The sequence below is a fragment of the Hylobates moloch genome, unplaced genomic scaffold, assembly GCF_009828535.3.
Source record: "Hylobates moloch isolate HMO894 unplaced genomic scaffold, HMol_V3 SCAFFOLD_5, whole genome shotgun sequence".
NCBI classification, from domain to species: Eukaryota; Metazoa; Chordata; class Mammalia; order Primates; family Hylobatidae; genus Hylobates; species Hylobates moloch.
Window position 1 is genome coordinate 90,866,539 of NW_026652280.1, and position 26,133 is coordinate 90,892,671.

Here is a 26,133-nt window from a genome sequence, read left to right on the forward strand (position 1 = left end):
CCATGTTCTCTGGACTCTCTTTCCACAATGACCCTGTCTCTGCGCATGGGACAGCCGTGTCCAGGCTGAGGCCCAGCACACTGCGCCTCCTGCACCATCCCCATGTGCAGACCAATGTCTGAGCTCGGAGCTGGCCCACAATCTCTGGCTCTGGCCCAGGCCCCATTGTACAGCTTCCATCCACACCCGGCCTCCCCTGTCCAAACGCCCCTGTCCTTCCTCAGTCACTGAGGCCCCAGAACTCACTGGGAACCTGCTCTGTGCCCGGCAGGGGAACTCGTGTCCCTGATCAGTGTACCCTCCGGTGCCAGGGGCAGGATGGATGCGGCATGGCACTGAGACAGGCCAAGTACAGAATTCTATGGCTCTGTGGTGTGGAACCCAGGGGACGTTCCTTCCTCAAAGCTGTCCTGGGGGCCTCTAGGACGCCCAAGATCCTGACTGTCTTCTTCCCGCCACCCCCAGCTGCTGCTTCCTGTACTGCAAGGCCCTGTTCACCCCTTGAGTGGCCCCATTCTCACTCTCTCCTCTCCCTGCAATCTCTTGCCAGGCAACCTCGTCCACACCCCTTCTTCAGGTACCACCTCCATGTTGCAGCCTCTGTTTTCAGCTCCAATCTCCCTGCTGAGCCTTGCAGCCTAAACTGCCAGGCAAACACCTCCACATAGACACCTCGGAACCTTTCAGGCCCTGCATGTCCTCCTCCCTGCTCCTGTCTGGATGAATCGTTTCAGCCTCCAACATATGGCCAAGCCAGAACCTGGGGGGCTTTCCTGAAGACTCCCCTCTTTCACCACCATATCCAGCTTGTCCCCAAGTCTGGGGATTGCGTCTCCAAATCCCCTCTCGTATCTGTCTTCTTTCCACCCCTGGGCCTTGCCTCCCTCCTCCCAGGGCCTCTGCGTATCCTCCTCACCCACCTCCCCTCTACTCTGGCCCTTCCACGGACAGCCTCACACTTCAGCCAGGGGGTGGCTCTTGCTGGAAGAGTTAGTTATCCACGTGCACGCATGTGTCTGGGTGTGTTTGTGTGAATGTGTGTGTCAAATGTGGATGTGTGTGATGGTGTGTGTCAAGGTGTTTGTGCCGTGGAAAGGGCAGGCCTGCTGTACGATGGATAATCACAAACCTCCAGGCCTTAGTGTGCATGCCCAGCTCCACTCCCAGGAAGCCCATCACTGGTCCTCTTATCAGCCTTTGGTGACATGCTGGCCACATGGTTTCTCAACTTGTCAGTCTTAGCTATTAGAATCTTCCTTCTATGAAGGTGAGACTCAAGCTCTCACCCCACCCTCAGCTTTGTCCACCCTCTAACTGTCCAGTACAGCTTCCCCATTCTTTTGATGAAATCTATGCCCAGTGCCTGGGTCCCCTGCAGAGCCAGGGGGTATACTGTGCTCACATTTCCTTTCTGGGTTCTCCTGCTTCTCTGCTTTCTTCTCTAACAACACCTCCCTCAGGGAGATCCTCTGCTGTTTTGGAAGCTCCGTTGCAGATTTTCTTCCCAGTCCCATGTATTTTCTCTTCCTGGGTGGCCTCTTCAGGAGTATCCTGTCCTCTGCTCCTGCCTGGGCTGCCTGGGCTGGAGGCCTCTAGCCCTGAGCCAGCTGCTGGGCTTGGACCTCCCTGTTCTCTCTGTGTAGGGTCTTCTGCCTCCTTGTCATCGGTGCCTTCCTTTTCCCTGGTTTCCTCCCACGTTTTGCTGGAGTACATTCTCCAGAACATTCTAAGAAAAGGGATAGAAAGCAAATTTTATACTTTTTTTCCTGCAGTGACTTGGAAAAATTTTATAAGTTCTTGAGTATCTGAAAATGCCTTTATTGTATCCTCACCCTTGATAGATACTTTGGCTGGGTATAGAATTTTATTTTCCTTCACAATTTTGAAGGCATCTCTCTTCATAAATTTTCTCTACTAAAGACTGATCTGTTCAGAGACCCATGTTTGGAAAATCACCTGTTACTTCTTTGAGAAGATTCTAGAGTGTTGTCTTTATCTCTGTTGTTCCTGAAGGGCATGATGACACAGTGGCTGCTCTTTTCTGCTAGAGGTTCTTAGTGGGCCCTTTCTTTAATCTCTATTTCCTCTCTCTCCCTTTCTGGAACTTCCAGTAGCAGGATATCAGATGTCCTTGGATTGAGTCTCCATGTTTCTTGGGTGTTCTGATTTTCTATCTTTCAGTCTTCATTCCACTTTCAGGGAGAATTACTTCCATCTTTTACTGACTTTTTTTTTTAAATTCAGCAGCATAATTGACATTTCCAAGCACTCTTTCTGCTTGGAAAGAGTGTTTTCTTTTTTCATAATGTCCTAATTGTTTCTTTTTCATAATGTCCTACTCTGGCCTATGCCACCTTTCTGAATTTCAGATCTTACAATGGTGAGATTTGTTCATTGCTCCCTTGCCTCACATCCTTTGGGGCTCCCCCGGTTCTGAGCTGAGCCCCTGCTGAGGACTCCACCTTCTCTCCCTAACTTTCTCCTTTGGCCCATGTTCAGCCCTCTCCATCCTCTCAGACCCACAGGCCAGGCCTATTCCTTCCTGCCTTGGGGCCTTGGCCCATGACTATCCCACCTCTCCACTTAGTTGAGCTAATTTCCACCCATCCTTTGGGGTTCGGCTCACAGGGAGCTTCCTTGGGACACCTCTGCTAATACCCTATGTAGGCTCACAATGTATTATGTAGGCTTTAGCTCTCTTTATGCACTTAGCACAATTCTAACTAAATACTTGCATTCTGCCATAGTGGCGTAATACCTGTCCCCATTTCCCCACCTCCACCTCCTAGAGGGACATCCCTAGGAGGGTAGGGTCCAGTCCATCTTATCCGCACTATACCCCAGGGCCTGGTGCTGTGCTGGTGCTTGTGTCAGCATGCTGCACTGTGGTGCCATGTTACCACAAGCATAGTGCAACATGTGTGTGACATCTTGCAGCTCTGGAGGTCAGGAGTCTCACCGGGCTAACAAGGTGTTGGCAGGGCTGATACCAGCTGGAGGCTCTAGGGCTGATTCATTCCTCACCTTCTCCAGTTTTCTAGAAGCTGCCTGGGTTCCTGGGCTGTGGCCCCTCCTCCATCTTCAAAGCCAGCAGCACAGAACCTTCACTTTCTCTGAGCTCTGCTTTCATCCCCCCGTCTTCTCTGCTCACTGACCCTCCTGCCTCCCTCTTAGAAGGACCCTTGTGATCACATTTGGGGCCCCTGGATAACCCAGGATCATCTCCCCATCTCTGGATCCTTCACTTAGTCACCCTGCAAATTCCACTCTGCCATGAAGGGACAGGGATAGAATGGGGACATCACTGGGGTCATAACATGACTGCAGAGCTCACACATGCTTGCTGGGGTGCGGGCATGCAGAGCAGGGATGTGGCTGCAGAGGAGGGCAACAGAGGTGGCTTGGAAGATGCACCCTTTAAGGAACCCCTATAGGACCAGCACAGAGCAGCCAGGAAAAGGTGGGCAGATGTCATGGGCACAGGGAACAAGGTGAGCAGAGGGCAGGACCTCAAATGGCTGGAAGGGCTTCTAGCAGAAGGGCAGCACGCAAGGCCCATCCCAAAGGCCTTGGAAGCCACTGTGAACAGTCCAGAATTACCACGTGGGGAAGGGGACACTGTGGGTGACTGTGTGGGGTCAGTGGGGCTCTGCCATCATGAGGCTTTTTGCCAGTCACTTCCCAATGGCCTCCCACGCCATCTGAGCCCATTCATCTGGGCCTCATGGGTCCCCAGACTCCCTCAGCCAGAGCAATGATTCAGGATACACAATGGCCCTGCAGCTCCACTTGAAACTTCTCAAGAAAGTGTGTGTGGCTGGTGTGACCCCATGGGCACCATTCTCACCACGCTCCCCAACCCTTGCTAGGCCCACAGCCGCCTTCCCATCCTCTTGCTTGCAGTGCTCCTGCCCCACACGGGGCCTCTGCACCTGGAGTCACACAGCTGAGAGGCTAGGAAGTGGGACTCGCACAGAGCACCAGGCTTCGGTGTCCGCCCTCTGACACCCATGGAACTACAGCACCAGCCAGGGGCCACCAAACACTTGAGAGACCCACCCCACCCTGCAGGGATGAAAGCTTCCCACCAAGGGAGCAGAGCAGGCCGGACCTGGCCTCCAAAGAGTGCTGATGTCCTTAGAGGGAGATTCAGGCAGCTGCAAAAGCAAGGCAGGTTAAGGAACCCCTCGCTTAGATGGGCCTAGAAGCAGCCCCAGAGATGGCCAAGGCCCAGCACGGGCCAGGGGAGGGTGAGCAGCAATGGAGGTGGGGTGTAGGCACTCCCCTTGACAGCTCTGTCAGGGAGAAGAAAGTATTGGATGAAGGAAGAGCCAGGGGATGTGGAGGACACAGCTTCCAGAAGCTTCCAGAGGTGCTCTACCAGGAGGGAAGGGAGGCAGAAGCCATGCAGACTCAAACCCGCAATGGAGACCATTTCCCCAGACGTAAGGAAAGGACACATGTGCCCAGGCTTTAAGGGCCCAGAGGACAGGGCAGGAAAAACAAATGAACAAAACCAACACATCAAGAAATCCACAATATTATTGGCCATCCTAGTGCCTGTCTCTCAGAAACTGACAAACCACAGTGGGAAAAACAAACAAACAAACAAACAAACAACAAGGTAAGTCAGGAGGTGGAGGAGTCGCAGAACTCCACTAACAAGTTTAACACAATGAACAGAAAAGACTCCACTGCCTCCACACATATACAAAAAGGTCACAGAAATGATCCTATTAGGCACCAAAGGAAAGCTCCATACATTTCAAAAAGTCTGTACCTTGAAGTAAAATAGAAAATTATTAATAAAAATAGCAACAGATGGATACATCTTGAAGTTTAAAAAGTACCCTTCTAAATAACTCTTTGATTAAAGAGAAAATAAGGCAGAGAGAAACTCTTAGGATGGATTCACAATGAGCTGATTACACACCAAGAGTGTGGGATGCTTCCTGTAGGGTATTTGGAGAAGTATTGATGGCAATTTTAGAAAATAAAAAAGATTGAAAATAAATGTGCTAAGCTTTCAACTCAAGAAGCCAGAAAAAGAACACCAAAACAAATACAAAGAATGAACAAAGTCAAAGGAAGATACTAGCAAAATAGAAAAATATTTTATGAAAAAGAATTGACCAATAAAACCAAATGCAAGTTGTTTAAAGAGCCAGTAAAATAGATAAACCTTAAGCAAGTAAAGTAACAAATAAGAATTAGGAATGAATACTACTGCTACAGAGGGAATTGAATAATTGTAAGTGATTATGATATATACTTTCATATCAATAAAATTGAAAACACAACATGATAAGTTTCAAGGCAAAAAAATACCAAAAATGGCTTATGTGGTAGAAAATCCTAAGAAACATAAACCCATTGGGGAGGCAGAAATGCCAGCTACCTACCTCCTCTAAAAGGTTTCCAGTCTAGTTTTTGGGGGTGATTTCTATAATTTCCTAAAAAAGGAGATGACATCCATCCCATACATCCCAGAGCACTAGCCAAAAGGGGAGGCTGCTCAACTTATCTGACAAGGTAAAACCAGGCACTATAACTGCTCAAGGAAACGCAAGAAAATTTTAGGACCAAATCAGGTATGAATACAGATGCCAAAACCTAAAAATGCATCAGCAGCTGGACTTGAGTCAAGATCACATAAGGTTTACCTCAGGAATTCAAGGAAGGTTCAATGTCAGGAAGGCTCCCGGCATCTGGTGTTTGGACTGTGCTGTTTCAGGTGTGTTTTCAACTGGACTTCTACTCTCATGTATAGGCTGACATGTGTTAGGTGTCTCCCATTCCCAAATCCCCAGCTTGCCCAGGGGAGGGTGGGCTGGGCCTCATACAAGCCTTGCCCGCTCCTCACTTAAACTCTGGTTCGCCTTCCTCCTGCTCCTCCCTCAGCACATGGTCAGGCATAGAGCACACAATGCTCTGCCATCGTCTGTCCTCCTAGTGGGCCACAGCCCTTGGGAGGAGGGACTTTGGCTGTCTGGCCTACCACTGATGCCTGGAGCATAGGGATGCTTGGTGAATACTTGCTGAATGAATGAATGAACCAATGAACAAAGGCCAGGTGAGGGTACTCCCTAATCCTGCAGGGCAGAATCTCCCTGGAGAATGTCCAGCTGGTCTTTTCAAAGAGGCTGGAGAGGACCAGCTCCTTTCAGGCTGGAGCTGGGAGCAGGAGGTGGGTCCTGTGGGGCTGGGTAATGCTGGAGGGTGGGATGAACCTCTTGTGCCACCTGCCTTCCAAGAGGCATGTGGCCCACTCTCCTAGACGTGATTCGGCTGGGCCTGGGGGTTGGGGGAAGAGCAGCTAAGCTGAGCTGTCTCCTGGCAGTTGTGGAGACACCTGTTGGGGAGTGTGTGGTGGGGGCTGTGCTGGCAGCTGAGCACAAGGCTAGCCTGGGCAGGGGGAAAGGCCTGGGTCATCAGACTAGGGTAGGGGCTGGGGGCTCTGGGCAGCTGGTGCTGAGGACCCAACAGGTGGGCGGGGTTAGGGACCAGCAGCTGGGCTGGTAGGGAACAACTGGAGACAGGGTGGGCCGCATTCCGGGGCTTCCAGCCTCCAAGCTGTGTGCGTGTGGGCATGGGGGGGTGTAAGGCATCTGGTGGAGGGGGGTTTCTAGGCCCCTCACTCCAGGTGGCAAAGTCCCGTGACAGCTCCCATCATCTGGCTCATGCCAGAGGCACCTACCCTTGCTCTTCCTCTGAGGAAGGCCTCTTGGCGCTTTCTGAGGACCTCTGAGCCACCTTAGGATGCACACTCTGTGGGGGCCTTAGCCACACCTGGGACGGTGGCGCCAGGAACGTGGGCTGCAGCCTGTGTACATGCTCAAGCCAGGGCTTGGGGTGTGACTTTGCAGAAAGGGAAGCTGTGTACCCACAGGTGTGGGTGACAAGGGCACAAGGACGCCATTCCTGACCCCACACTCTTGGGTCACCTGACACTGAGGGGAAGAGCAGACAAGACCCTTTCCTAGGGCTCGGAAGTTGGAGCATGTGCTCCCACTCTGAGGGCCAGCAGACACTGGGTTTTGATGTTGTGGAACTCAGGGTGCAGGGTGGCTGGCCATGTGTTTTTCAGACAATCCCGCACTTCTTTGCCAGGATAGTGGGTTTTAGGCATTAATGCATATTCTTTAATGATAAAAGGGAAAATTATTTTGTAGATAGAGAGTTTGGGAATAGTTGGGTTACACAAAGTTAGTTTTTTTCACTGCAGGCCTTCTCAGGGCTTTTAAAATGCAAATGTGGAGCATTTGCACAAAGCTGGTAGGTGCTGGCCGGGGAGGGGAGAGTGCTAGAGGTTTCTAACATACATGTGACTCTGGATTCAGGATCTCTCCTTGGAGTTTAAGTTGCAGCCCAAGGGGATATCATGTCTCTTTGAGTCTAATTAGTTTCACCTTTGCCATGGAGGAGAGGAGGTGGGTCATGATTGGGTAGGCCCCTGTGGGAAGGGGGCCTCTGCTCAGGTCTGTGCTAACAGTCCCCAGGCCTGGGGTAGCTCTCACCACCTCTGTGATGGCCCTGAGTTAATGCCCAGGGCTCTGCCTAGCAGCTTCCACCTCCCTGGCCAGGGATATTATCTGAAGCCATCATCTCAGGCACCATGAACCAAAATTGGGGAACCTGTTCTTTCACAGGGTACATGCTGCTCAGGATCTGAAACGCCCCAGCAGGTCCTTCCCTGGCTGCTGGGGTGGCTGCCACGACTGGGGTCAGCTTTATCCTAAGGGTATCAGTATCTGCACAAGGCTGGGGGTCAAAGGGCACTGGTGTGATTCTCATCCTGGGGTGCAACAGGGGTTCAAGGTAGCGCTCAGAAACTGGCTGAAGCCATGGAAAGGGCCGCCGTGGGTTCTGTCCAACGTAGTTAAAAACATCTGACTGCAACCACAAAAATGCTGGCATCCGGGCCTGCTGCAAAAACATTTTCATGTCAAAGGCAAGCGCACTGGTGCCGTGAGGAGCTTGCACCGTTAACCCTTGAAAGGAGCGTGAGCAGAGTTGGCCTGTGGAGCACAGCCGGGTGCAGGCTGGTGCCACAGGCCTGGGTCATGGGTTGGGCATGTGGACTAGGGTGAGGGTGGGTTCTCTCTGTCTCCTGGGGCCAGGAGTGCCACTGGGCTCTGTTGCCCTGAGACCTGCCTGTTGACCTCAAGCCCTGACATCCTTTGCAGACAGGGACCAAGGTTTTGGAGGGGACCTCCAGAGGCAGAGGGGCAGCCACTGCCCAGGGGTCGGGCTGCAGTCACAGACATGTATTTGTGCATTTGAGGAGCCCTGAACAGACACCTGTGTGGTTCGGGGCTCAGACATCAGATGGAGATGTCTGAAATGGAGGGGGCAGGGGCTCAGGGAAGGCCTCCTGAGCAGGGGACTTTGGAAAGCATAAGCTGGGAGGAGCGTTCAGTGCAGGGAGTCCAGCCAGGGCAGTGGGCCTGAGGCGGGAGTGAGCCAGAATGTTCCAGGAGCAGCAAGTGCTTTTCTTGCTTAATGAACATCATGGTTAGCCCTTGAGTCAAAGGGTCCTATAGCCCCCTTTCTGCTGCCTCCAGCCCCTCATCATATGTGGTGTGGCTTCACCACAGGGGGGCTATCTGCTCCCTCTGGATGATGGGCAGTCAAAGTCCAGCTTTTCACCACTCCTGGATGGCGATGACGCACAACCCAGAAGCCATTCTCAGTCCCAGGGGTGTTACTGCTCCAGGGTAGATTCTCAGAAGGAGATCGCTGGACCACAGGGTGAGTGTGGTCTCACTTTCAGCAGCCTGACCATTTTCACAAAAGGCTCTTGAAATTCTCCCCCACAGCGCTGGAGGCCCCTCTCCCCAACATCGTCACCAGCACTGAGCTTGACTCCACTTTTTAGTCTTGGCCAACTTGCCCTTCAAGTCTCCCTCCCACAACCTGAATCTTTGTCCACTTCACTCGCCTGTTTGTCCTTTCCACACTGCAGCAGGAACTCTCTGGTGGCCACTGACCCTTCAACCACAATGCCACAGTGAGTTTCCCAGGATGGGTAGAGGCGTGCGAGGTCTTGCCCCTGGCTACTGTCCTCTTCCTCGGACTTCTTGATCTCCCAAGCCCAGGCCGCCAGCCATCCACATTCATCTAACGGAGCCCTCACCCAGGGCTCTGTGCACACTTGGGCTCCCCAGTGCCCTGCCCACCTGCAAGGGAACATATCCAGCTGGCTGGTCCCCCAAGTCCCCTCCACCCCGACAGGTGTGCGGTGACTCAGCGGCGCTTAATTTTTCGGCACAGGCAGCTGTTAGATACAGCCTGGAGACCCCCTGAACAGCTTGCCTTGGGTGAGGGTGCCGCCTCAGAGCCTGGAGCTCCGGGGAGACCAGCAGGAAGGGCTGGGGGCAGCTCCACCCAGTGCCTCCAGGGCCCCCACCCTACTCCTGCGTCTGCTCCCACCTTCTCCTGAACAGTCTCCAGCCTCTTCCAATTGCCCCTCTGCCTGCATAGGGAGGGGACAACCCAGGGAGGGACTGGGGCCAGCCTGGGGCTGGGGGCGATGGTGCCTGCCCCCTGCAACTCTACTGTCAGGCATCCTGGGTGCCTCATCTTTCTTGGGCTCGGCAACTACAACAGGACACCCTGTCCCCACTCTCAAATGCTCTGGGATGGGGCACTGGGGTGGGGATCCTGAGCTGAGATCAGGCATTTGGATCTGCAGGAGGTGGGCTCCCAGGACCTCCTCTGACCCCACAGGGCCAGGAGAGGGTCCCCTGAACTCAGAACCATCCTGTGGGGCCTCAGCACAGCTTCTCAGAACCCAGAGGTGCCCATGAGCTCCCTGACAAGCCCCCCACCAAAAAGCACAGAGGTCCAGTGGGGTCCCTGCTGTGGCGCCCATAAGACCTATGTGGGCTCTAGTGGGGAGTGTGGATGCTGTGTTGGCAGCCTAGACAACCCTAAGGCCCCTAGAGAATAAAGGCTGCCCAGGTTCAAGCTGTGACCTGGCCACCCCAGACTTGGGACCCTCAGTGACACCCTGAGCATGGCGGTAATTTGGGGAGGGATTGGTACTGACCACATAAGGCTGTTGAGAGCACAGGAAGCACCTAGCATGGTGCTCAGCACGCAGCAGGTGCCTGGATGATGGTTGCTAGGACAACTCCTGCCCACGGTGCATGAGGCCAGGATGAGGAAAGCTGTGTGTGCAGAGCAGGCCTCAGATGGGCACAGCACTGGGGCCCTCGGCACAGGCGCTTTCTCTCCAGGTCCCAGGCCAGGCTCCAGAGGCAGCTGGGTCAGGCTGACCAGGAAGCTCCAACAGTACCCTCTGATGAGCATGGAAGAGTCCAGAGTCAAGACCTAGGCCTTGGTAGGACAGCAGATTGGCCTGCCCAGCAGGCAGAGGCAGACAGAGCAGGAGGGGATGCCAGCCTCGAGGACTTGGAGGCACATGTATTTCTAAGGGAGACACCCTTGCTTGAGGTGCTTTAGCTACTCATCCAAGCCTGCTTGCTCCCTCTCCCTCCCTCCCTTCCCTCCACACCCTTCCTTCCTTCCTTCCTTCCTTGTCTCCTTCCATCCATCTACCCATCCACCTATCCATCATTTCTCCATCTACCCATCCACCTATCCATCATTTCTCCAACAGCCCACCCACTCAGCCATCTCTTTATCCGGCCTTCCCTTCCATCTCCCCATCCATCCATTCATTCACCACTCATCCGTCCATCCACCCACTTATCTCTTCATTTCCCCATCCATCCATCCACCCACCCACCATCCTTTTATTCAGCTCTCCTTCCTTCCATTCATCTATCCACCTCTTTATCCATTCATCCATCTCTCCACCCACCCACACATCCATCGATCCATCCATCCATCCTTTATTCAGCCCTCCTTCCCTCTATCTCTGCATTTATCCATCCACCTCTATCCATTTCATGCATCTCTCCATCTACCCACCCACTCAACCATCTATCCATCCATTCACCCACCTACCCATTCATCCATCCATTATCCACCCATCCCTTTATTCATCCCTCCTTCCCTCTATCTCTCCATTCATCCATCCACCTCTTTAACCATTCATCTATCTCTCCGTCCACATACCCACACACCCATCCATCCATCATCCATCCATCCATCCATTTCTTTATTCAGCCCTCCTTCCCTCCATCTCTCTATTCATCCTTTCACCTCTTTATCCATTCATCTATCTCTTCATCCATCTAACCATCCATCCCTCAACCATCCTTCCATGCATCCCTTTCTGCAACCCTCCCTCCCTCCAGCTCCCCATCCATCTACCTATTCATCCACCACTCACTCGCACTCATTAATGCTCCCTACACCCCAGGCCTATGTGCCCGCCCTCATTCTTTCCACAAGCAGTGAGCAGCTGCCTCCTGTGTATCTTGCGGCAACGAGATCAAAAGGCACTGATGACGCAGTCACTGGCCTCTGGAGTGACAGCCCACCACCAACTAAAAATAGACCAGGATCAGCCGAGATGTTGGTCCTCCCTCTGTTCCTTCTCTCATCCTTTGAGTCCCTGCCCCCTCGACAGAGGACATACTCCATGTGGCTGAATGGCTCCAGATCAAAGAGGGGATCATAGAGACAGGGGCTGGAGGTGTTGTCAGGGCTTGGTGACCAGGCGCAGGGTTGAGGAAGGGAGTGAGTCATGAAAATATGGTGGGGGAGGGGCATTTGCTGCAAGCACTGATGGCAGGCAGGTTTGGGGGTGAAAAAGAGGTGCAGGTCTCCACCCCTGTGAGAGTGGTGAGCCCAGGTTCCCTGAATGGAGGTGCATGAGGACACAGGGCAGATGCCCTTGAATGAGCCCTGGGCATCTGAGGGCCTGCTGGCATCCTGAGGCCATCAGTGACCTCCATAAGCGGCTCCAGGCACCTTGGGGCTGGGATGGAACTCCCTCCAGCTCTGCCAGCCCCTCAGTTTGACAGGTGACTCACGGTGCCAAGAGGAAGACAGGGCTCACAGTCTGTCGGGTTCTTCCTCTGTACCAGGCTCTGTTCTAGGCACAGGGTTCTCACAGGAGAGATGGTGCCGGCCAGCCCTCTCTTCTCAGAGCTTCTGTTCCAGCTGGAGAGCCAGGCCACAGCCTCCAGGCACAGGCACAGGCTGGGGCAGTAATGAGGGATTAGAGGCTGGGGCAGAGACCTGAGGCCGTGAGGGGGCAGCTTTGCAGCCAGGAGAGGGCAGGTGCCAACAGCAGACTTCAGATGGTTTGAGGGCTGGCCATGGCACAACCCCAGGGTGCCACTCACACAGGCACAGAGGCCTTGAGGTGGAAGCCCCCAGGAGGCTGGGTGGAGTCAGGAAGGGGATGTTGCAAGGGCAGGCATGGGGCCCCGGGGGCGTGGGGCCTCGGGGGCGTGGGGCCCACGGCCATGGAAGGGTGCCTGGATTGCTTCCTAGGGAAGAGGGAGGCCTTGGGGGGCTTGAGCAGGCAGTGCTGTGGTCTGGTTTATGTTTTAAAGTCCCTCTGGCTGCTGCATGGAGACAGGAATGTAGGGGGAGAGAGAAAGCCGGGAGCCCCTGGGGACGGGGCTGGCCCTCCTCTCCGGGAAGGAGCTCTGCCTTCATACATGCTGTTCCCGCCTCCCGGAAATGCCCTTCCGGCCCCGGCAGAGGCTGCAGTAGGAAGATCAGGGGCCACAGAGCCAGCCGGGCAGGCTGTGATGCAAATGCGTCCCCCATCATTTTCAACTGGAGCCCCCGAGCACCGCCAGGGTGGGGGAGGGAATGGAACCCTCCTCTGCGTCCCAGGTCTCAGGGAGGAAGGAGAGAGGGAAGCAGAGAGGGAGGGAAGGAGGGAAGGGGGAAAGAAGGAAGGAGAGAGGAGGAGGGAGGGGAGGACTTCCAGGAGGGACTCAGGCTTTTCACGTAAGTGAGTTGACACATTTCCTTCTTAGACAAGTTCCAGGGGTGTTTCTGTTCCTTGAAACAGAAAGTTTGTGTGGGGATCAGCTGTCTGGGAGTGCATGGTCAAAGCTGGGGGCTGGGGGTCAGTGCAGGGGGCATGGGTGCCTGGGAGGCTTCCTGAGGAGGAGGCGGCTTAGAGAACCATGAGGGCTGGGCTGAAGGGTGGCCGGCGGTGCCAGGAGGACAGGAACGAGAGGCGGCACAGCCGGTAGGGCTGCGTGCCAGGGCGTGGGGTCTGCCTGGGATGGGGCCTGAGCATGCCCCTGTGAGGACTGTCCCACTCACCCTGCGGCAGGCACTCGGGAGCTCAGGAAACTGTAGAATGGGAACGTGTTGCTCACTGAGCGCCATTTTCCAGGCCTGAGACTGCAGGAAGCCGGGCTTTCACCGGCCCCTCCTCTTTGGTGGTCTCCACCCATCCCAGCCACCGTTGCTCAGCTCCCAGGCCCACCGCTGCACCGTCTCCCATGCAGCCCCCCACACTGACCTCCTCCAGCCAGGGGCCTGCTGACCCTCGCGTAGCACGCCCACTGGGACATCCCCATCCTGAATGTGCAGCCCTAGACCGCAGCCCAGAAGGAGGACGATCACAGAAGGTGGCTGCCACCCACCAAGATACTCGGCAAGGGCCCCGCCTGGGCTTGTCAGACCAAGCAGGGCCCTATGTTCACCTTCTGTCCCCCCATGAGGCCTTTAGGGCAGTGAACCTCAAGAAGGTCTCCAGCAGCGCAGACACAGGCACAGCCTCATGCGTGCAGGCCCGTGGACTTGGCAGCCATTGCTCAACTGACCCAGACACTGGCTCAAGAGAACGTTCTGCTGCCTTCACAAAGCACTGATAAGGGCGGAGGAGCTGTGTTTGCAGAGATGATTCCCCACCCCAGGAGGTCACAGGCTAGGACCAGTTGCGATAAGGGAAATCTGGGTTGTAACAGGGACAATGAACCAGGGAAGCCAGACAGGGGTCGTGGGGACTGATTCCCACCAGGGGCTTCCTGAGGGAGGATCCATTTGGATTAGGGTAGCTGTACAGGGGTGTGACAGGCTCCAGACAGGACACGGCACTGCTGAGGTGCACAGCCTGAGGGTGAAGAGACACTAAGGTCCACGCCCACCCTGGTCTTGCTGGGGCTGTACGGGGGCCAAGACTGGACGGGGGTGAGTCCAAGCCACCTGCTGCTCTGAATGCCATGCTGGGAAGGCGGGAGTCCTTGTGGAGGCACACAGCAGGCCCACAGCACCAAGAGGATGGGAAGGGGCTGAGCATGAGGTCCATGTCCTGTCCCTCTGCCACACCAGAGCGTCCTACCAGGTGGGACTCCTGGCTGCCAGCCCTGTACCTTGAGCCGAAGCTCTCAGATGCAGCGGCCTCAGAGCTCTGACATATGGGGTTCCTCAGTGTAACGACAGGCACCTCCCCCAGTCATTGTCAACACATCCTAAATGCCAGCAGACCCATCCATGCACAGATCCCGAGCAAACATTGAAAAACATTCAGAACATGAGAGAGAGGGGCCTGGCTGGCCAAACATAAACAGAAGATCAAGGAATTAAGCAGAACTTAAGACACAAGATGTATCTGGAATCTCCAGAAAGATCGTAGGAGCTGTTGTGCCCATCAAATAAGGGCGGAATGCCATGACCACGGTCAGAGAGCAAGCACGTGCTCTGGGATATTAAAAACAGAACTGCTAAAAACATTTCCTAGAACTCTGAAGAGATAAAGTTAAGAATATAATGCCATAAAAAAAGGGAAGAAAGTTGAGACATCAAAGTTTCATTAAAAATGTCTTCAATCTGACTTAAAAGGAATTTCAGAAAGAGAGAACAGAGATGGTGGCCTACATGATGAGAAATCATACAGAGACCTTTCCAGAGCTCAAGGACCAAAGTTTCCAAAAGGCCCACCAAGTGCCCAGAACAGTCAATAAACAAAGCCATCCACAGGGAACTTCTCCCGGAAATTCAGACCCCTGAGTCCAGATGGTAGATACTAAACATTTCCAGGAAGAAAAGAAAGGCCACTTACAAAAGTATGAGACTAAAGCAAGTATAAGACTTCTGAATAGTAAGTCTGGATGCTAGAAAACCATAGGACAAGGTCTTCAAAATTCTGAAGGAAAATTACATTCAGCTTCAAATTCTATACCCAGTTAAACTATCAACAGGGCACCATGGTTGAATGAAGATATTTTTACCATGTAAGAACTTTGAATGCTTACCTTCCACACAGTCCTTATCAGTAAGGCCCCTGAGGCTTCCCCAGAAAACTGAAGAAATGAGTATTAAGAAGGTCTGAGTAGCAGGGAATAGTAAACCCAACCTAGGATGGCCCTAAAAAAGGTCAGTTGCAGAATTATGCAAGGCAGGAGGGTTTGGGAGGAAAACACATCAATTAGAGAGAGAGAGGGAAGGGCTCAGGGAAACATGGCTAGAACCAAAGGGGATTTGAGAGAAGGGCACTGGCCTGGAGTGTTGAGCACGTGGTGGAGATGATAAAGGCCAACAGTGCACAGGAGGATAGCAGGGAAGCAGGCACGAGCCATGGGGCCCTCTGGAGTCAGCAACCAAGGCAGAAACCCAACCAGTCAGGAGATGAGTCCGACTGGAAACGAAGAACTGAGAAGAGGTGTCTGTGGTGAGAGGGCTATGGGGAGTCTGTTGCGGAGTCTGTTGCCACCTTCATACACAGCACCAAGACAAACAAACAGAGGGAAGCAGAGCCCCCAAGCTGCGCACAAGCACTGAAAACCTGGACCAACGCCACGGTAACAACAACCCATAATGAACACGTGCTGCACCAGGAGGTTGCGGGGGCGGGGTTGCAACGTTGCTGGCTACCACACAAAGCTGAGAGAAGACCGCAAAAACCCACAATGAGTCCAGCTTCCCACATTTTCTTTTCCTTAACCTGAAAGTGACATTTAGAAATGAATTTCTCTTTTGGTGAAGGAACATTTATCTGAATTCAGCAATTACTTCTGTTTTACTTTGGTTTCTTTTCTTAAAAAAAAAAAAAAAATCAACAATTCAAAAGCTGCAGGCATCCCTTGATTCCATATTTATATTTGTTTCTGATGGTGTGTCTGTCTGTCTGCCCACTCATTCATCTACTCACTCACACATCCATTGTCTGGCCACCCACCCACCCCTCCATCCATCCATTCCTCCATTCCTCCATTTATCCATCCCTCCTTCCCTCCCTCCCTCCCTCCATCTCCGCATCTATTTCTCTGTCTCTCCATGCATCCATATATCCATCCATCCTTCCATCTGTCCACCCGTCTATTCATCCATCTACCCACCCATTGTCCATCTGTTCATCCATCCATCCATTTATCCCTCCCCTAATCCTCCATACAACAATCTGTCCATCCATTAATCTGCCCGTCTATCTAACCATCCTTTTTCTATGCAACATACAGAGAAGTGTCTGGAATGTTGCTCTCCTCACACTGAGGATGAGTATTTCTAGGATAACAAGGGGTATCCTAGGGAAAGGGGGCGTGGTCATGAAGGTATTTACCTTTCATTTCAGACCTTTATGTACTGTTGGAATTTTCTAGAAATTCAAATAGAACCAAGATTATCAATCAATCAATCAATCAATCACTCAATCAACCAACCTAAGGACTCCCATTTAAAAAATTAATGATAGTTCTCTATGGAGATATTATGGTCCTCTTTTGTTTTCTACTCTGCTCAGTTCTGCATCAAAGCCTATTAATAGCAACTCTGAATGCTATTTTCAGATGCCCCTCCTTCAGAGGTCTTCCCTGACCACCCCTGTTCCTCTCCGGCACAGTGCCCTGCTCTGTTCCTGCACAGTAATTTTCCTGGTCTGCAATTACATGGTATATTTTTGACCGGGGTAGCTCTGTGATGCCAGGACCGAGTTCTAGCCCATCCCCTTAACACCTCCATTATCTTCCACTGGGATATCGCAGGGGCTTGAGTGAGTGCTGGGGGAGGGATGGCAGGCAGGCCAGCCTGGATGGGTTCACCCTCAATGCCCTGGGCAGATGGCATCAGATCTTGGTCTGGTGCTTGGCAGTGGGCAGGGAAAATAAGCTCACAGGGTGCTCAAGTGGTGCCCACAGCGGTGCCCACGAGACGGGCGGGAAGCAGGCGCCTTCACTTGCCACGTGCCAGGCACTGGGCCAGGTGCTCAGCGGGGAGGGCTCCAGGTACCACTGGCCCTGCCCCCAGAGAGACCGTTCCTGTCTCATCCTTACAGATGTGGAAACCGAGGCTCCAGGGGGCTGTGCAAGGCGCCCAAACTTGGCCTTCTCTACCACAGCTTCCCTCATGCTGCAGCCAGGGCTTGTCGGGGGCAGCCTCAAGTTGGTGACCGGATTAGGGGCCAGGAGGCATGGTGGGCGGGGAAGGTGGCCACTGGAGCATTGTGACGGGGGAAAGAGGCAGAGAGAGGTCGGAAGAGGCCGGTAGGTGGGAGGAAGCCAGGGAGGAGAGTGCGGGAAAGGCAGGCAGCTCGGGTGGGTGGAGAGGAGGCTGAGGGAAGGGGGGCCCTGGAGGGGGTGGGGGGTGCCCTTTGCCCGCCTGTGCCCACCGCCGGCTGTCCTGGCGCGGGTTGCGGAGGCGCTGGGCGGGAAGGCCTGGTAGGCTGAGCCCGAGGAGAGCCCGGCCCGGGAGTGTTCCGAGGAGGGATTTATTAGTGAAACAAAAGCATATTTTTCAGCAGGACTGTTTGTTCAGTTACCTCATGACATCGCGCTGGCCCCGGGCCCGGAGTGGGGGGGCGAGGAGGCCCACTGCAGCAACCGCGGGCAGCACAGTCCCGCTCTCCATGGAGGGTCCCCTCCCGGCCTTATCTGGTCCCGGACATCAAAGTGGGGGCTTTTCATAAGTGAATTAAAATAGCACACAAACAGCACAGGGCCGGGAAGACCCTGGGCCAATTAGCTTCCAGCAGAATAAGAGGCCTTTCAGGGCTGGCCACGTTCGAGGCGTCGCTGCGGCTTGTCAGACTCGATGAAATATTTTGCCCAAAGCTCATTATAATAATGAACCTGCATTTCTTTCCTCAAGAGAATAATTAGCAGACTTCCAAACGGGCTAAAGCAGCCATTTAAACACTGCCCCTTCATCGTCCCATTTACTTCATTCTGTGACAAGGAAATGCTGGCGCCTTCCGAAAGAGCCGAGACTCCCAGCACCCTCCCTGCACGGTCACAGACTGTGGGGCCTGCAGAGAGGGGCTGCACCCCAGCCCCAGGGACCCCGCCCAACCTGTCACCCCTCCCCACACCCCCGCCAGTGCCGTTCTGGTGCCGTCCCTCTTGGGCTGGCCTGAGAGTGGAGAAGCGGAAGGCCTTCGTGTGTCACCGGAGCCAGCACACAAGCCAGGCTTTTACTGTTTCTGGGAGCATGCTGTTCTTTCAGGGCACAGGAGAGGGGCGGGGAGGGGTCAGGTGGGGGCCACCCTCAAGGGAAACCTGAGCCCGAATGTACTCCCGGGCAGTGGTCTGGTACAGCTGAGCCTCTGATGATGCCCACGGAGAGAACGAATGGGGATCCCCCAGGGCAGGTGGAAGATGCGAGCTGGGGGCTGAGCAGGTTAGAGAAGGGTTAGCTGCAGCTCCTCGGAAAGCAGACACGGCCCAGCTGCTCAGTGGGGAGTACAGACAGGTTACCTGGTGCCTAGCCACTGGCACAACTGGGGTAAGGAAGAGGCAAGCCTGCGTTATGCAGCCCAAGGTGGGTCGCCTACCCTCCCACATGGCTGGCACCACAGACGAGGAAGCCAGGCTTCACTGGGCACAGTGGCCCATGTGGCTCCAGGCAGACTGGGAAGGACAGACAAATTACCGAGGGGCTGGCGTCCTCAGCAGGAAGTCCCCTTGCTGCCTCCCTGCGTACCTCCCTCCCTTCCTCTCTCCCTCCCCTCTCTTCTTCCTCACTCCACATTGATTGTTTACTTTTTCTATTACAAAGGTAAGAACCACTTACGGGAGAAATTTTGAAAAATATGAAAAAATCTGTTTCAAAAACACATTTCTAAGTCCACCCTCCAGAGACAGGTTTCCGGGCATTTTCTGTAAGGTGATGTTTTGTGCACCACCCCCCACCCCATAAACTGGGACCATGTTTGTCTCCAGTAACCTTGTACACGGGGTGTTTTCCTGGGTCACGGAGGGATGGCTGAAAGCTGCATAATTGTCCCTAATGTGCATAACAAGAACCAACATCCCGCAAATGCTGCACACGCGGTCTGCTTCCAATTTCTCACTCTTATAAATAAGGCTGTGATTAGCTTGTTTGTGCATAACTCTGATTTGTTCTTTAGGGAGAGAATCCTGGAAGGAGGATTATGAGGTCAAGGGGGGAGGAATGTTTTTTAATCCCCGTGATACGTGTCATCAGAGCGATTTCTGGAGCAGAGAACCGGCTCATACTTCCATTTCTCCTCAGCTTCCCCAGCACGGAAGACCACACAATTAGGTTCATTTCTGCATCTTGCGTCTCTTCACTGAAACTCTTAGAGCAAGGGCTAGCACACTTTTCTCTAAAGGGCCAGAGAGTAAATCGTTCTGGCTTCGTCAGTCACACGATCTCTGTTACAACAACTCAACTCTGCCAAGGTGGTGTAAGGTTAGCCAGGGACGATGCATCCACCGGTGGGCATGGCTATGTGTTATTAAAACTTTATTTACAAAAACAGGCAGCGGGGCCAGATGAGGCCCTCCAGCTGTGGCTCACCAAGCCCATCTTACAGGGTGAGTGCAGTGGGGGCCTTCAGATCCTTTTGTAAATTGTCTCTCTAGTTCTTTGCCTGCTTCCCTACTGCGGAGCGAGTGCTTTTCTCATGGATTTGAGTTTTCACACGCAAAATGTCGTCCCTCTCCGTCATCGGCTGCAGTTTTCTCCCTAGCTTGCTGTCTGGTAGCAGCTTTGGGCAGGCAGGGAGGGGCCCTGTGCAGCTGCAGCCTTTGCTCTCCCCGGCCAGGCTGGAGCTGGGGGAAAGGCTCTGTGACCTGGGTCCCCAGGGGCCTGTGAACCACCCATGTGTCTTCTAGAGACAAAGCCCTTGCTTCCGGCTCTCAGCCTCATCTCCACGTCTGGCTCAGCCTGACCCGCTGACACCAGAGGGCTTGTCCGGCAGCTGCCCATGGGCAGAAACTCAGGCCCGGGATGGCCAGACGCTCTTCCTGGTTTTGTTTTCAAACTGCTTCATTTTTACCCCGGGGGCCTCATCGCCTGTGGAACTCTGCCGTCCCTGTCAGCATTGTATCTGACTGTGGTGCTGCCTCTCCCTGACCAAATGTGTCGTCACATGTTCCGGTGGCCTGAGCCAGGTGGCTTGGGACAAATCCCAGCTGCGCAACTGTGGGCCTGTGCCTCAGTCTCCTCATACACAAAATGGGATGAACGGCAGCATCAATTTCATGGTGGGGACACACATTTCCAGCGGCTCCAGACGCTGGGTGCAGGCGCAGGGGAAGGCCTTGGTGTCGCCTCCGTCTGCAATGCTCATCCTGTGCCAAGGGCCAGGAGAGTGTGGAGAATGGTGGCTGCAACTTCACGCTGGGCAGTGCAACCCCACTCTTTAGCTTTTGCCTTTAGAAATATCAGCTATTTTCACCTCTTTATGCTTCTATATGAGCCCTGGAACCACCCTGTCAAGTTAGAAATTTCAGTGATGCTCTCCACAAACCCACAGACAAAGCTGGGGTGACACCCAGCCCTCTGAGGGGAGCAGCCGGCTCTGTTCCGGCCTCCATCCCTCCCTCCCCTCATCTCTCCCAGCACGGTCGATACAGCCTTGTTTCTGCCCAGGACGGTGGGGTTCTAGTTCACAGATGGGCTTGACCAGGCGGCCTGCATTCAGATCTCAGCTTCACCACTGAGTTGGGTGACTTCGCGGCAGTGGAGTACTTTGTGCCTCAGTTTCCCTTCTGTAAAATGACGTTGCAGGAGGCCTGTGCTTGCTGACATGCCGAGGCATTTGCAGGGCTCGGTGGAGAGCAGGCACGCGGCATGGGTAGGTGTGGGTGCTGGTGCACAGCATGGGTGAACTGCAGTTGTTCTTGGCCCTGCAAACATTGCTGCCTCCGTATCTTCTAATGGGCTACCGGGCGCTGTAGAGAATCCAGTGGATCCCTGCAGCGCTTCCTAAGAAAATGCAGAAGGAGCTCCAGGCTCCTCCCCGTGTGGTTCACCCGCCATCCCATCCTTTCCCTTCTGCCTTCGACTCCCCAAAACCTTCCGCTGCAGTTGGGGCTGCAGCCACATGCTGGGCAAGGCTCTGTGTGAGCCGAGTGGGATCTGCTGGCTGGCTGGAGCAGGTGACAGAGGCAGCCCCATCCAATGGCTGGTGTGGGGTGTCCTGAGTACCTGAGTATGCATAAAAGCTGACCCTGGGGTCCATGGGCATAGCAGGGTGGGAGTTGGTGGGCCCGAGGCGGGGATGACAGGGGAGGAGGGAAGTGGGGAGAGGATCAGGGAGTGCTTCTGAGAGGCCAGGAGAAAGAAGGGCCCAGGAGCTCCCTGGCAAGTCTGGGCAGGCCACAGCCCTGGGCATTTGGGGGACAGGCTGGGGGTGGGCAGGCTGGGGCAGGCCGGGACCTGGAGATGGGGCTGCAGACGGTACAGGCCTAGGCTTGTGTCCCCAGTCCTGGCGGGCTCCGCTGAAGCCCCATCACCCCCAGCTCTGTCAGTGCCTGCAGGGGCAAGGGGCGAGGTTCGGGAACAACTGGCTCCTGCTCCCCACCACACCACCTGGGTACCCCCAAAGCTCCTGGGAACACAGGTGCATTCTCCAGAGCCCAGGGGGCATCGTGGTCTGGAGGGAATATCATTTTACACACACCATGGGAACTCTGCCACATCCTCCAAGCCCCATCCACACCTCGCCGAGTCCTGCCATCGTCCAGGCTGACCTGGGCCCCCAGGAAGCCCTTGCTGACTCCGGGGCCCTATTTTTTCCTGACTAGGGGCCGGTCATTGGGAGGATGCTCCGGACAGTCCCAGGGTCTTCCGGCAAAGCCATGGCAGGTCCTCCAGCAAAGCCAGGGCGGTTCCTCGGTGCCCGTGGGGGGCCCAGCTGGGCTACCCTGAGCCCTTGCTCGCTCTGCCCCTCACCATTGACTCCAGTGGCCTTCCGGCTGATGGGCGCTGCCACCCTGCCACCTTCCCTTCATGTCACCTCCTGCTCTGAGAGAGTGGCCAGGGCCAGCTCCTCCGGGTGGCAAGGTAGAGCCAAGGGGTTGCCCTGTGGTGGCCAGGGCACTATCTAGCCCATCTCCCTGGCTGGCCGGTCTGGCCTTTGCAGGTAGCGCTGTAGGGTCTGCTGGGGCTGGGGGCTTCTGGACGCTGAGTGAGGAAATGCTCAGGGAACGTGAGGGTGGGTGGCCACTCAGCTTCCCCATTCCGGGACTGTGAGGTGAAGGACTAGGAGCATGCAGTGGCTTCTCCCCTCTAGCTCGCAGTCCTCAGGAGACAACCCCACCCTGCAAATGCCACCTTTCTGGACCCAGCCCCTCTGTTCCCCAGTGAGTGTCATCTAGGGGTTGACCGGGAGAATGAGCATCTGCTGGGCCTCTCGCCACTAAGCCTTGGGGTCTGGCCCTATACCCCGGGGAACCAGGAGGCACTGGGCTGGCGCCTGAGAGGCAGGGTGGCTGCCAGAGCCATGGTCCCCAGACAGCAGAACTTTATGAGAGGGCACCGAGCCGAGGCTCCCGGCTCCTGGAGTCTCCAGGGGGGTTAATTAATAGACATTGGGCAGGCCCATGAAGGGCTGCCTGCGCCCGAGGATGGCACATTCCAGGGCAGGCTCCCCGCTGCCTCAATGGCCCCCTTGGGATGACAGTTAATACTGGTGAGGGCTGGGAGGCTGTGCTGGTGGCCCCAGTGCTGCCGGCTGGGGACAGGGCCGGAGCCAGGGCTAAACCCCTGTCCTGCTGCCCTCAAAGCCAGCTCTGTCACTGTGAAGACAGAGGCGACAGCTCACAGACCAGATGGGCTTAGCATTGTCAGAAGGCGGGTGTGGCTGAAGCTGGGCACCCCCTGGCCTCCCCCTGCCTGACCCCTGGAAAAGCGGAGTGGACGGTGGATGGGCCCCAACACCCTCAGCACGTCCTGGGCCGGTGTGAGTCTGGGTGAATGTGCCCACTGTGCTCCGCTCTGCAGCTGGCGAAATCGCCTCCAGCCACAGAGAATACGAAGCTCCCCCAACACCCTACTGGAGGCAAAGACCCCAGACCCTGCTCTGGCTTTTTCTGTGCTTGGGCCTGCCCAGGGCTCCAGCCTTCTGAGGTCTGTGTGCTGCCAAGAAGGGCAAGGGAGGAGGCAGTGTTGCCCCAGGGGCTGCGGGGACAGCATCCCTGTCACTGCTGGTCTTCCCTGGCACAGGCAGTGGGCGTGGCCCTGAGATGCAAGGACACCCCCCAACAAGCTCTCCCCTCCCTCACCTCCTGCCTTTCAGCATGCAATGGGAACATCTCCCCAGGCTCCAGTGGCCCGATGGAGGACTTGTGTTACGAACTGAACTGTGCCCTCCTAAATTCACATGTTGAAGCCCTAATCCCCCATGTGACTGTGTTTCGAGACAAGACCTTTAGGAGGTGATAAATATTAAAGGAGACTGTGAAGGCGGGGCCTTGGTCCCATAGGACTCATGTCTTTACAAGAAAAGGCAGCAGCACCAGGGATGTGTAAGCACAGAGGAAGGGCCCAGCCTGTGAGCCAGGAAGAGGGCCCTCACCAGGAACCAACCCTACCACAACCTTGCTCTTGGACTTCCAGCCTCCAGAACTGTGAGGAATAAATTTCTCTCGCCAAAGTCCCCTGGTCTGCAGCCTTTGCTGCTGAGCCAGCCGATATGACTGGCCAGCAGGAAGCTGGGGAGCTAGAGGGGACTGCAAGGGCAGGTGAGTGCCCGCCCCCACAGGCACAGGGCAGAGTCCGGCACCCCGAGTGGGTCAGAAGCCAGTCTACCTACAGACAGCTCCACGTGACAGCCATGGAGCCCAGTATCCTGGGGAGCCTCTAGGGGGCTGGTCTATGCAAAGAGTGGACCCACTCCAAACCTGGCTGCACTCTACTCTTCCACCACCTCCAGTCTGTCTGGGCCACCAGCACCCCAGGAGCCACTGCCTGGCCCTGCCCCAGCCCTGCACCCACCTCCATTGCTTCTATCACCAGCTCTGGTACCTCCCATTACCAGTGTCCCCCCCCCGGGCACACCTGGTGTCCTGCCTCCCCATGCCTTCTGGAACATTCTCTAGAGTGGGCTCTGAGACCCTGTCCTCATGAGTGCCTGCCAGCCACACCTTCTCCTCCTGCCCCAGCACCATCCTGTTCTCTGCTCTTACCATAGCTGAATTCTCCCATAACTTGGGGAATGGTGATGGCAGATGGTCACTGAGTGGACAGCACGTGCTCTTCTCCGTGCTCAGCGGGGATCTCCTGAACCCCTGCAAGCAGGTTCCCATTTTAGGGTTGAAGAAACTGAGTCACAGAGAGGCTATGTGTGGTGCTCGGATTTACACAATGATAAGCTGGGCTTTGGACCTTGGCATCAAAACCCTTTCCACTTCAAGCTTAGAACCTTCATAGCCACAGCTGCTCTGGCCCCCCATTCTGTAAATGCCACCTCAATCCTGTGTGGGACCCAGGCCCCTTCCCTTGCTCCCTGGGCCCTACACAGCCTCAGAGCAGGCAAAGTGGGGAGGGCTGCAGCTGGGAGTACCCAGGTTTGGGCCGAGGTGAGGTGAGTGGGGTGGGGAAGAAAGAGGCTACAAAGCTGGCAGGGGCTGGAAGTGGTTCCAAGGACAGCCCAGGGGTCTGGCCTCAGCTGCCTACACTGAGGCGCTGGAAACCTCCTCTATAGCCTCTGCCTGGTAGGAAGCAGGAACTGCTGTGGGCCCCCTCTTTGCAGGGTTACCCTGCTGGGGGAGGCCTGTGTCCCTCCCACACCCTCAGGCCACTGGGATGGAGCAGGAAGTGGCTTTATTCCCTTCTTGAAGGTGGCGGGAAAGGATCCCAGATCTGTGACCTCCCGGCCTTTTGGGTGGGGCTGTGGGCTCTGGAGACAAGGCAGGGTCAGAGCCCTGGGAACTGTGGACGTCTGCATCTGCTCACAGCCTCCAGGTCCCAGCAGCCTTATCAGAGACCTTGGCTGGGAGCCTGGAGACCTAAGGATGGCTGAGCCGGCACCATGCTTCTACCCCACCCTTAGGCAGCTACCCAGGCCTCTCTGGACCTCAGTTCTGCATCTTCAAAATGGGGTCACCCAGGTAGATATGAGGACTGATGGGCAGGTGTGGGACCCTTGGAGCTCAGGAGGGCAGGCACAGAAAACACACACCCCTCTGTGCTGCGACTGGAACCCCCCATGTAGCCTGCCAACTCATTTCCACTCTGTACAACTCTACTGAGAAGCTCCTCTAAATGTTCCCGATTCTGACCCAGAAATTCTACTCCTGGCAAATTAAACACAAGGGAAAAATGCAGAGGAGGGTATTTGCCATAACAGGATGGAGAACGGTGACCACCTGCATACAGCACAGATGCTGCTCCCTGGACACCGAGTGCACGAGCCCCTTGGAACTTCCCTTTGGCTGTCTTGGATACAACATATATGTACCACACTCACACACACAAACACCACACACACGATACATGCAGACACAACACACACCACACTCACACGTAGAAAACACACCACATACAACAAAACATACACACTGCCCTCACAAACACACCACACCACACATGCAAACACATACTGTGTCCAGGCATGCAAGCATGCTACACACCACACCACACACACACACACTCAACCTTATAGCTACAGAAGTTAAACATCACATTCCACTTCAGTCCATTCCAAAGAGCGTTGGTTGTCACCACAACAGTGACCTCCTGGCCCACCATGGATGGACAGCCACGTGGCATCTGAGCACCACTGCTCCCATGGCCCGGCACCCGCCTGCCTCTGAGAGTTTCTCTCCTGCGCTGCTGTCTCACTCACTTTGATGCAGACACACTGGCTCCCTTTCTGTTCCAGGCACGTGCCTGTCCCAGGTCCTTTGCTCTGCCCCTTGCCAGCTGGTATCCTCTTCCTAGTTACCCAAGGGAGCTGCTTTGTCCTCCTTTGAAGGTGCCTGTTTAGATTTCACCTGCCAGGTAAGTGCCGCCTGACCACCTGCATTCTAGTCTAATGTCCCCTTCCTCGTGGGCTCCTTC

General features: G+C 55.0%; 1 protein-coding gene across 5 annotated transcripts in view; it reads right to left on the reverse strand.

Annotated features, from left to right (window-relative positions):
• The window catches only part of KCNQ1 (potassium voltage-gated channel subfamily Q member 1), a 396,978-nt gene that overhangs the window by 24,129 nt on the left and 346,716 nt on the right, over nt 1-26,133 (reverse strand). The window contains exon 16 of one of the 5 annotated variants that reach the window (XM_058439071.1): nt 1,642-1,726. The exons of the other annotated variants lie outside the window; for them this stretch is intronic. Within the exon in view, the coding sequence (XP_058295054.1) occupies nt 1,661-1,726 (66 nt within the window). The 3' untranslated portion in view covers nt 1,642-1,660. Of the gene's footprint in view, nt 1-1,641; nt 1,727-26,133 lie in introns of those variants that run through there. 5 annotated transcript variants of the gene reach the window in all.